The 12,787-nt window shown below is 38.2% G+C and overlaps 1 protein-coding gene across 1 annotated transcript in view; it reads right to left on the bottom strand.

The window, feature by feature from the left end:
* Nucleotides 1-12,787, bottom strand: part of CFAP36 (cilia and flagella associated protein 36) — a 126,888-nt gene that overhangs the window by 12,070 nt on the left and 102,031 nt on the right. Inside the window, exon 7 of the mRNA XM_044659475.1 lies at nucleotides 9,120-9,222. Within this exon, the coding sequence (XP_044515410.1) occupies nucleotides 9,120-9,222 (103 nt within the window). The remainder of the gene's footprint in view (nucleotides 1-9,119; nucleotides 9,223-12,787) is intronic.

Genomic DNA, 12,787 nt, shown 5'->3' with positions numbered 1-12,787 from the left:
GGTGCGGGGGGGGGGGTTGAAGGGGAAAGGTGGAGCATGAATCATGTAACCATGTTAAAATGAATATTAATAAATGTTAAAAAAAAAAAAAAAAGAAAAGAAAATAGTAAAGAAGACAGCAATGGAGGAGGAAGATCACAAAAGATAGTCAAGGGAAGGTAGTCTGTCTCCCAGGCCCCAGTTTTGGTTTGCCTCTAGAGGGCAAAGTCCTATTAACCCAATGCTAGTCCTGTCTCTGCTGGCTAACACAAAATAAATTTGGATTCCTAAAGTAAAGAGAATAAATCTATGGATCAGAATGAGTTGGTTTTTGTAAACATAACTTCTTTCCCTACAAAGATACAAGAGATCTTGAAATTTTGCTATCAAATCGCTTGGTAAGGTACTTTCAAAATTTCATTATTTTGCTAAATAAGCATTAAATTTGGATGCTGATAGGATGAAAAATGAGTTCAAACATGATCTAAAAGATTTCGTTATTTTGAGAATTAAAATAGGTAATAAGAACATAATGGTTTATTACAATTGAAAGGAAAAGGTAACTACACATATGCTGAAGTGGCGCATAATTTGATGTTATTCTCAACGGTGGGTTTCTGAGTGATGAGTGAGATTGAGACGGTAGTATCTAGTAATGTGAATACTTACAACCATAATGTGATGGAATTTATTGAAAGGATGAACTGAGGACATTTACAAAGGTCACCCTGGAGTGGAGGGTGTGGGGGAGTTGTCCCTTACTGATAGATTATCTATAAACATACTGGTTGGGCCAAACCAGAGACAAGTGGAAGAAACTATTTGATAGACTGAAGCAAAATGTGTTTTCAAATAATATGCAAATGAGTTCTTTTTCAAATAATAAGTGTTAAAAGTCTGCCAAGCTATTTTTGACCCAATAGGACCTGTGTAGTTCAATACTGAAACAACAGTCTCAAAGATACAAAGACTTAAGAGAGTCTAGACATGAAAAATGGGTGAAAATATGGGATAATGCAAAGGAGAATATTATTGTAATAGGCAGAACTATTCAAACATGATCATCGATACTCTCTGACCAAGATTAAAATATCGCTACAAAACAAATACAGGAGTGACAAAACCAACAAGGACACAGAGTGAAAACAACTTTCAAGAAAAGAAAAATCCAAAAAAGTAGACAGATCATCTGGGGCACTGGGGTGAGCAGAGCCAGCAAAAGGCTGTAGCAAGCCGCCACCCCCACTACTCCCTAACATCTGCTGTCCCAGGTTCAGAACCTAAGATCAAGCCACCATTCAGACCTGAGATCCTGCCTGGGCAAATAGTGGTACTGTGAAGATGGGATTAACTCTCCCCTATTTACTCTTTAGATTTTAGCCACCAGGAATGTATACACCCCCAATTAATCCTTAAGTGGGGGGGTCAATGACCCACATGCACTAGCAAGTAACAAATCAAAAATGACTGATTGCCCCCTGGGCAGCCCAAAGCAAAGTTAAAGCTGCCACTGGTCCATGTAAAAGTGGAAGGAAGGCACAGGAAGTGATGCAAAGAACTCTCTTTAAAAATGGTGGTAACTTCCTGTGACCAGGGTTTTCCCCTTTGAACCTGACCTTGGAGGCACTCTGGCTTGGGACGTCAGACTGCTTCCTTTTGGACTGCCATATGGGTGAGTGAAAAGTCTGACTCCCTTTCCTGGCTTTTCTGGAAGGACTAGCCTCCAGAGAGGACCCTCATCTTGGAGGAGGCCTTGTGGATAGAACCCTTGTTTAATTTACCTCTGGGCCCTCTCCCTTTTGCTGGGGCCTCTGAAGTCCTGCCTTGTTTGGACCAGGCCGGAGTAATTCTCTCTCATTTTCCTTACTTTCACTCTTTCTAATTTGTAAATAAACTACCATAAAAGTCATTCTGACTTGAGTAATCAATTTTGGTGACCACCCTCTTATATATTCAGTCCAACCCCATAATTTTAACCTTTACAATACAAGCCAGCACATACCCCTTGAAATTCAAACCTGTGGAGAAGTCCAGTGTCCTAGCCCAGGGCAGTCTGAGCTGAAGTGGGCTGATCTGTGTGGGCCCACAGCGAAGCCAGGATTTCCAGCCTGGGCTTGGGATAAAGACATAGTACATGTTTGGAGTGACTGATAGTACTAAGTACTAAGTGCTGATCTATCTGCCTAAAGCTCAGGGCAGAGCTCCAAGACAGGTCAATCAAGGGTGTGCTGATTGTATCAAAAACTTGAGCCTAAGCCTGGGGCTAGAATTTTATCAGCCCCAGACCTAATTAAGGTCAGAGTAAGATCAAAAGCTAAAGCCCAATCCTGAGGCAACTCCAAACAAGATCATGATCTAGAGAGTCTACCCAAAGGATAGGAAAAATGGGGGGGGGGGGGATTATCCCTACAAGAATACTGACAAATTGGAGGTAGACTTTCAACTCAAAATTGCCCTCCTCTCATGACATTGTTCAGGAGGAACCTTACCTCTGGTTAAAAAATGTTGCCAGGATTTCTGGGAGTCAAGATAGTGACTTAAAAGCAAAAGTCAAGTCCTCTGTGAAGACCCTTCCACACCAATCAAAAACAAGGTGCTTCAAGGAGCAACAACAAATCCAACAACAGGACAGAGCCAGGGGCCCCTCCTACTTGATTCAACTTAAAAGGTACACAGATAAAGTTGAATTCTAGGGTTTAAGGAAAATAAAGAAGGAATGTCCCAGGACCCTTCCCCCACCTACTGTGCTGAGACTCCAACAGTTGCTAGGATCTTGGGGTAAGGGCTCCAGCCTGAACAGAGTGCCTTGCTACCACAGCTACTCAAGGCTCAGGGAATCTGACCCCAGCTGGCAGGGAGGCAGCTAGAGGAGAGGGGCAGAGAGGAGGGCAGCCTGGTCGCAGCCTTCAGCCACCACTCCTACATTTTGAGCCTCTGATCCTGGAGGTTTTCACCTCAGGACACATCAAGCTCTGTAGATCAGTTAGGCTGGCTTAATCCCATCTACTAATTAGTGCAGATAAGAAGCCTTCAGAGGGAAGAGAAGCTCAATCTCCAACACCCCTCCCCCATCTATTGCAGTGAGACCCATAGTATGAATCTGGCTGACTGAGATCCCAGGGCAAAGGCTGCAACCGTGACAGAGTACCTTGATACCACCACAGAAAGCTCAGGGCTCTGACCAGGCAGCCGGCAGGGAGGCAGCTGGCAAAAAGGAAGAGAGGAGGAAAAGGTAACTAACTTCAACTTCCACACCTTCACCTTCAGCTTCTACTGGCAGCAAGGAAAGAGCTGGCCTCAGGGCTCATTAATATAACAGGCCAACTCTATCAGCCTAATCCATTTAATCAGCAGAGCAGAGAAAAGCCCCTTCAGGACAGAATAGCCCAAACCCACAGATCCAGCAAATAAACAGAGAAGCAAGGGTGAAAGAAGAAAAAAATATGAGTGAAAAACAGAAAAAGAAAAAAGAAATTACAATCAACAGCTTCTAGCTAGGTAATGAACAAAGAACAAATGGAACAGAGGAGGACCAAGAACACCAAGCAAAAACTAAGGAACTCCAGTAAATTCAACATAGGCTTTGGAAGAACTCAAAACAATGAAAAAACAATTAAGAGAGGCTGAAGACAATTGGAAAAGAACTTAAAAAGTAAAACAGGTCATCTGGAAACAGAAGCACATGAACTAAAACAAGAAAATAATGTCTTGAAAGCCAGAATTAACCAGCTTGAAAATGAGGCAAAGAAAGTAAAAGATGACCTTCAAAGAAAAACAGTCCAAAAGGAAAAGGATGATCAAAAAGCCAGGGATGAAATTTAGTCTTTAAAAATTAGAATCCAACATCTAGAAGCAAATGACTTCACGAGGCAGCATGAGTCTATAAAACAGGGGCCATCTAGTTGGCTCAGTGGATTGAGAGCCAGGCCTAGAGATGGGAGGTTCTAGGTTCAAATCTGGCCTCAGACACTTCCAAGTTGTGTGACCCTGGACAAGTCACTTGGCCCCCATTGCCTAGCCCTTACCACTCTTCTGCCTTGGAGCCAATACACAGCATTGACTCCAAGACAGAAGGTAAGGGTCTTTTAAAAAAAGAGTCTATAAAACAAAATCAAAAGAAGGAAAAAAACTGAGGAAAATATGCAACACCTCAATGATAAAACAAAAGACCTAGAAAATAGATCCAGGAGGAACAATTTAAGAATTATTGAACTATCAGAAATTATGACAAAAAAAAAAAAAAGCCTGGACATCATTCTACAGGAAATTATCCAAGAAAACTGCCCTGACATTCTTGAACAAGAGGGTAAAGTGGATATTGAAAGGATCCACAGATCATCTCCTACATTTAATCCCCAATTGACAATGCCCAGGAATGTTATAGCCAAGTTCAAGAACTTCCAGACCAAGGAAAAGATACTACAAGCTGCTAAAAAAGAAACCATTCAGGTATTATGGAGCCACAGTTAGGGTAATACAGGACCTGGCTGTATCCACACTGAAAAATGGAAGGCATGGAATATGATATTCCAAAAAGAAAGGGAACTGGATCTACAACCAATAATCATCAAAAATGACTATATTCTTGCAGGGGGAATGTATAGTCATTTAATAAAATAGAAGACTTCCAAGCATTCCTAAAGAAAAGACCTGACTTAAACAGGAAATTTGATGCCCAAATACAGAACTCAAGAGAATCACCAAAAGGTAATTAAGAAAGGGGTTGGGAGGGATTTTTTAAGGCACCTAAAAATAGATTTGGTTTTCACTATAAAGTAGTGGAGGAACTTCAAAGATATTGCAAATCAAGAAGCAATTTTTATGAATTCTCATCTGTGCAGTTGCCTAGAGAAGTTGGGAAACTACAGGTGAGCTTTCCAAAGATAGCACATTCTGGAAGTAGAAAAAATAAATGAATGTAAAACTGGCTCTTCTCTTTGGGCCAAGTAGAAGAGCCTTGGTTCTGACATGTGTTAGCTAAGAATAGGGGCTTATGGTCTATAATGGCTGAACATATGACAGTTCTGAAAATGGGCACTTCTTCTCAAGTAGGAGAACTAGATGACTGATCCTTTTTTTGGTCCAACCAAAACATACATGAAGATCAATGCAAAATGGCCAGGAGGCCTCATCCTAGTATGGACAAACATTTACAAATACAATGGTATCTAAAATAAACTGGTTACCTTTGTTTTAAGAATATGATCTTGGGGGGTAGCTGGGTGGCTCAGTGGATTAAGAGCCAAGCCTAGAGATGGGAGGTCCTAGATTCAAATCTGACCTCAGACACTTCCTTGCTGTGTGACCCTGGGCAAGTCACTTAATCCCCATTGCCAAACCCTTACCACTCTTCTGCCTTGGAACAAATACACAGTATTGATTCTAAAACAGAAGGTAAGGGTTTTAAAAAAAATAATATGATCTTGTAAGCATTTGATCTCCAAGATATAAAAAGAGATAGGGTAAAGCATGAATATTATCTGTTAACCAGGGAGAAGATAAACACACAAGAAAAGATGGTTTTTCTTACATATAGATGTTTGTGATATGGCTAGATTATTTTGTTTAAAGAAAAATTGATGCTAAATAAGTCCATCCACATTCAAAAGTAAAAACATCAATAATTGGATCAGTAACTTAAAGAAACTTACCATTTATGGATTATTTATACCAAAACTGTGTAATTACTGTGGATAATTGAGCTAACTATGTTTAGAGATAAAATTTTTTGTTGCTACATTCAGTGGCCAAGTGAATCAACAGATATAGCACTCCTCCAATGTAGGAGTCCAGACTTATTAATTTTGATATTATTTTATATCATACTATAGGGGGAAGGGAAAATAATAATTAGACAAGTGGTCTGATACATTAACATTATGAGGTAATCATACAAACTGCTGGAACCTAAAACAATAGATGCAGCTAATGCCTAGATCAGGAATCTATATGGCTAAGGTATCTAAGTTTGCTTGATACATATGTTAATTGATTGATAGATAAAATAAGGAGACCGAGATGACTGATTAGTTTTCCCCAAGTGTAATCTCAGGGAAAGGCTAGGAATTTGGCAAGGTTGAGGTTCAATTTAACTCAAGATTACAGAAACCAATCTTAAGAGTCAGCTTTTTGAGTGCTCTTAAAAATATCAAAATTAATAAGCCTGGACTCCTACATTGGAGTTATCTTTTTTTTTTTTATTTTAAGCCCTTAACTTTTGTGTATTGGCTCCTAGGTGGAAGAGTGGTAAGGGTGGGCAATGGGGATCAAGTGACTTGCCCAGGATCACACAGCTGGGAAGTATCTGAGGCCGGATTTGAACCTAGGACCTCCCGTCTCTAGGCCTGACTCTCAATCCACTGAGCTACCCAGCTGCCCTGGAGTTATCTTCTAAAGACAATAACTACATAGGCTTTATTAGACATAAGTTGGTTAATCGTATAGTAGAAAGAATACTGGATTTAGCTCAAAAACAGGGCTTAGAGGCAAAAAAGCCCTGTCCCCTACTAGATGCCATATCATATTCAGTTGCTATATTCAATTCATATTAACCTTGCAGTACACAGTCCACTAATGCTTCTACTTCTTTCTCAGATGAAAAGCTCTCCAGCTATGCTTCCCTTACTTTATAATGGGGAAACTGAGTATTTGAATGAAAGTATAAAACATTATACAACTATATTAATGCCTATTTAATCTTGGGTTAAGCTCAGGCTTATATTTTGTCAAGATATTTTTATGTCCTATCATTCATAGTGTTAGCTGTGCCATCTACAAATGTCATAAGCATGCCATCTATATCTTTATCCCAATCATTAGATTTTTTTTTAAACCCTTGTACTTCGGTGTATTGTCTCATAGGTGGAAGAGTGGTAAGGGTGGGCAATGGGGGTCAAGTGACTTGCCCAGGGTCACACAGCTGGGAAGTGGCTGAGGCTGGGTTTGAACCTAGGACCTCCCGTCTCTAGGCCTGACTCTCACTCCACTGAGCTACCCAGCTGCCCCCTCATTAGATTTTTTTAAAAAGTTAAAAAGCACAGGGCCAAGCACAGATTCCTGGGGCACTCCACCTCCTTCCAAGTTAACATCAAACCATTAATGATTAATCTTTGAGTCAAATCATTCAACCAATTAATGGTTTGATATTAACTTGACAGGAGATGGAGTGCCCCAGGGATCAGTGGTTGGTCCTGTGCTGTTTACATTTCTTAAAAATTTGATGATGAAGGCAAGCTCAATGACCTCTAGTTTGTAGGCATCATTTTCTTCTTTTCAGAATATAAAAGAAACATCTGTCCTCCAATCCTGCTCATCGCCCATTCTCCATAATCTTTCCAAATATCTGTCAATTCTTTCAATACCTTAGATATAGTTTCTCTGGGTATGGTTACTTGAACACATCAAAAGTAAAAGATGCTTTCTTATTCTCCTTGTTTATCACTGCTATCAATTTTCTGTCATTTATGTTCTATATATTTCTCTATTCAAAATTATTCTTCTTGATAGAGAAAACATAAGCAAAATAAAAGTCAAGTAACTATGCTTTGTTGGTCATCAACATCCATCAAATAATTTGCCCAAGTGATTCCTCCACTACAACCTGCTCCCCTTGTGGTGCAGCCAGCTACAATCAGTACTTCCATTTCCTTTCTGCTAATTCTCTTCTTATATTCAACTTCAAAACTCATCATTCAATTGAAATTTCTTTCTCCAAAGCTACCAAAAATCTCTCAGCTGCCAAATCTAATGGTTTTTTTTCAGTCCTCCTCCTTCTTGATCTCTCTGCAGCTGATGCTTTCAACCACCCTTTTCTCTCTGACACCCTATCTCGGTTTTCTGGCATGCTTTCTCCTGATAGTCCTCCTATGTGTTTGACCACTCCATCTCGGACACTTTTGCTGGATCTTCACCCAGATCACACCATAAAAAGTGGATGTCCCCCAAGGATCTGTCCTAGGACTTCTCCCTCACTACTATTTCATCTTGCGATCTCATCAGCTCCCATAAATTATCATTTCTAAGCAGATGATTCTAAAATTAATTTTTCCAGTCTCTCCACCTGGTTATAGGATATCTTGAACTAGATGTCTCATAAACATCTTAAGTTCAATATGTCCAAAACTGAACTCATTATTTTATCCTCCCAAACTTTCCCCATTTCCTAACTTCCCATTCATAGTAATGTGAATGATACCACTATCTTCCCAGTCACCTAAGCTCAAAATCTAGCCTCATCTTCAACTCCTCACTCTCTCACCTCCCATATTCAATGTTATCAAGTCCTATCATTTCTACATTCATAAGACCTCTTACATATGCCTCTCCTCTTTTCTGTCACTGCCGCTACCCTACCACAGATCCTCATTACCTGACATCTGAACTACTGAAAAAGACTGGTTAACAGTTCTGCCTCAACTCCTCACACCCCTCTCCCCTTCCCTAAACCCTCCCACATTCAGCTGCCAAACTGACCATGTCAAATCCATTCCATTAACTCCAATTGGTCTCCAAGATCAAATATAAAATCCTCTGGCTTTTAAAGCCTTCCATAGCATAGTACAACATCTCCTCCACAACCTTCCAATACCTTTCTAGTCACCTTCTACCTTCCACCCTCTCCCAAACTCTGGGATCCAATGGCACTAGCCTCCTTGCTGAAGTCAAGGAGTATCCCGTCCCCACACAGGCTGCCCCATCAATCTCCCAGATTAGTGAATCTTCCCTGGCTGTTCTTCACCTTTATCCCACAATTTCCCTGGCTTCAAGTCTCAGCTAATATCCCATTTGTTTCAAGAAGCCTTTCTTAGTCTGCCTTCATGATATGCCTTCCCTCAACTGGTTATTTGTAGCTCCTGCTACAAAGAGCTTGTTTATACATAATTATTTCTTTGTCTCTCCCATTAGACTGTCAGCTCCTTGAGAGCTGGGGCTGTCTCTTGCCTTTCTTTGTGTCCCCAGTGCTTAGAACGGTGCCTGCACCTAACAGGTAAATAATAATAATAATGATAGCTGGGTGACTGATGGTGAGTGACCAGATGGCTGGAAAGATTAAACTTTACATCCTCTGGATTTTAAGGAGAGACATATCTCATTATCAAATTAACCACTACATAATATAATACAATATAAATTAAGCTTACCTGAAGATGTTAGATCGAAATTTGGAGCATCTCCTAGAGATTTTTTCATTTTTGCAGCTTCGTTTGAATATTCTGAGGTATCTTCTCTTTTAGAATCTGAAAACTTAATAATTGATACTAATAACATTAACAATGTTAATTATGTTATCACACAGTAAATTTAAATAAAATCATTTACAATATAATTATTATATTATCTAAAGGTAACAATATAAAACAAAATTTGTTTTTTGTTGGATGGATAAAGAACAAAGAATTTTTTTTTTAAGTCTGTAAGCCAATTACTTATGGCAGCTAGGTGGCGCAATAAACCAGGCCTGGGTTGAGGAAGACCTGAGTTCAAACTCTACCTAAAACACTTACTGGCTGTATGACTATAGGCAAGTTACTTAACACTGTTTGCCTCAGTTTCCTCATCTATAAAATGAGCTGGAGAAGAAAAGAGCAAACCATTCCAGTATCTTTCCCAAGAAAACTCCAAATGGGGTCACGAAGAATACGACACAACTGAAACGATTAAATAATAACAAAAGCCATTACTAACATTTCAAAGTCTCTTGTGGTAATTTTGAAAAGGTAACTAGCTATTCCACTATTTATGCCTGCCATTCTTATTTCTTAATGCTCCATTATTGTTATATTCCCAGGCTTCCTGAGAAATAAACTGAGAAAGGAAAATCCAGAAAACTGATAGCTAGACCTAAAGAAAACATTAGTAAAATTGTCTTTATTTTTTAAAACTTGAGAGTATCTGTAAAATGCAATTTTGAATGCCTGAGGTTTTCTAAAATCTCATAAAATGGATCTTTGGATCCTCTCCTAAACAGAACATATTATATATCACTGGACAAAAACTAGAATTTTTTCTGCCAGATCTTAGGTATGAATATTATAGTGTTTTTGTGCTGATTTCAAACATAGTTTCAGATTTTGTCTACCACCTACCACTGTCATAGTGATATGGTTTTATACTTCAAAATAAATTTTTTTTCTAAACAAAACTGTGACTATTTAACCTAGCTAAGATAGGTCCTACTGCTGATTTCCTGTTCTATTCTATCTACAGAAGATTCCTCTAGAGTAGTGATGGGCAAACTACAGCCCGTGGGCCAGATGAAGCCCCCTGAAATTTCTATCCCACCATGTGACATTATTCCTAATCTGACAAATACAATGAGTAGGATACAATACAATGAAACTTCCAAAGAGTTGCCTTAGAAACAGACAGACAGATGAGCATTTCCTTTCCTTTGGCCCCCTCTTTAAAAAGTTTGCGCATCACTGCTCTAGAGTATCCAAGTGTCAGCCAGCATGTTTGGGCTCAACTTGATACCATTTTTCCATCGTGGAACTATTTTGATGAAAGTGTTCCCCATATTCATTAATGATAACACCTATGTTTTCCAGAAAGAAGTCTAAATGTAAATACAAGAAATGTCTCTTGAGTGAATTATCTCCCAGAGTTTTCTAATCTCTGAGAAGATGACTGACAATTCCTTAGTCATTTTTTCCCTTGTAGTTTCCCAGAAAGTTTTTGGTCACTTTTTTAAATTATGTCAATGTGGTTTCTTCAACTTCATTCATCTTTTCTTCAAAATGTCCTTCTTTCATTGTTTCCTTTACTTGGAGATTCACAAATATTTTTTGTGATTTTAGTCTCATGGATTCTTAGAAATTTATTTTTCAAAGAAAACCTGTACCATCTTAATATATAACCTTGACAAAAAATTTAATTTCCATGTTATTGTGTAATGGTAGTAAGAAATTTTTTTTCAGGACTAACCAGTGGTTGGCTTACCATATTTTTCTTCCCGTTCTATAATCACTTCTTTTCTTTGGGGCCAATGTTTCTAAACATACTGGTTTGCTGTCTCTTCTGTACCATTCATATATAAAGCAACAATATTTAGTATACCCAAGATTTAACCCTAGTAAAAGAGCAATTATTGTCAGATCCCCCTAAGCTATACCAAAATATTTGTCATCTTTAATGCTTCTCAAGAGAAATTGCAAGAACCTATTTGATGTGCTCTTGCAAAAAGAGTCCATCCTTTAAATCTAGAAGCTAAAAGTTTACTATGATTTGGGGGTAAGGCAAAATCATGAAAAAGGTCACTTTGGTATACTTGTGTTATTCTTAATGAGGCTCTGAGGACAGAAAGATTATTTCAAATAAGGGCATCACCTTGCTGGTCTCCTACCTTGTCATGCTGAGCCTCATTGCTATAATCTGAATCATCAGGTCCTTCTTTCTTCATTCAAATTCCAAGTTTTGATAGAGGTAGTTCTTCACTATGTAAAACAGATCTTATAGCTGATGGTAGATGCTCTATTATACATATATGTGTGTGTGACTATGTGTATATATATGTATGTACACATATGTACATATATACATATATATAAAGCAAAAATAGCAGTCTGCTGAATGCTCATGTTGTTGTCTCCAAATCACAAGAACTGCATAGAAACATGAGAACCACGATCTGCCAGTCAGTAGTCTAACCCACGTCATACAGCCCAAGGGAGAGGTTCAAACCATATTTTGATCACCTACTTTAGAACCGAAATAGAATTCATTTGCTTAACTGAAGAAGAAAAGTTTTGTTTCTGATACTAAAAGTGAGTTTACTACATACATAACAGAAACTATCCAGATGATATAAGGGGTACTAAAAAGTTTAAGTAATACAAACCAACATCTACAAAGCATAAAATATTTTTTAAAACAGGATTAGGAAAAAATGTTTACTAAATTATATCTGCCACAGAACAAACGGAACAGTTTACTACTTACTAAGAGACTCCATAACTGAATGTTTTTGTAAATATCCCTCCATTTCACTTAGATGAACAAATTTATTAGCATATAATTGGGTACATAATTTCTATTCCTCTTCATTGGTGGTGAATTCTCCCTTTTCATATTTTTTAAAAATCAAATTAACCAATGGTTTATACATTGTATTGGGGGAGGTTCATAAAACCATTTTTTACCTATATTAGTTCAATGGTTTTCTTACCTTCAATTTTATTATACTCACCTTTGATTTTCAAGATTTCCAAATTTGATGTTTAATTAGGGATTTTTAATTTGGTATTTTTCTAAATTTTTTTAGTTGTACACCCAATTTGTTGATGTGTTCTTTCTCTAATTTACTGATGAAAGTGTTTAGAGATATAAATTTTTCCTTAAGTGCTACTTTGTATGTCATGAATTTTGGTATGTTGACTATTGTCATTCTCTTCAAAGGAATGGCTGATTATTTCTTTGATTTGTTCTTTGAGCCCCTTATTCTTAAAATTATATTAGGGGCAGCTGGGTAGCTCAGTGGAGTGAGAGTCAGACCTAGAGACAGGAGGTCCTAGGTTCAAACCCGGCCTCAGCCACTTCCCAGCTGTGTGACCCTGGGCAAGTCACTTGACCCCCATTGCCCACCCTTACCAATCTTCCACCTATGAGACAATATACCAAAGTACAAGGGTTTAAAAAAAATTATATTATTTCCAAATAATTTTAATGTCTTCCCAGAGCCTTTTATTGAATGTAATTTTTATTTCATTATAACCTGAAAAAGATACAACTTAATATTTCTGCTTTTCTGCATTTGTTTGGGAGGTTTTTAGTAGGCCCTGGTCAATTCTGTGTTGGTGTCATGTACTCATGA

This window comes from Gracilinanus agilis, chromosome 2 (genome assembly GCF_016433145.1).
Source record: "Gracilinanus agilis isolate LMUSP501 chromosome 2, AgileGrace, whole genome shotgun sequence".
NCBI lineage: Eukaryota > Metazoa > Chordata > Mammalia > Didelphimorphia > Didelphidae > Gracilinanus > Gracilinanus agilis.
This window is presented reverse-complemented; position numbering and strand designations above follow the sequence as displayed.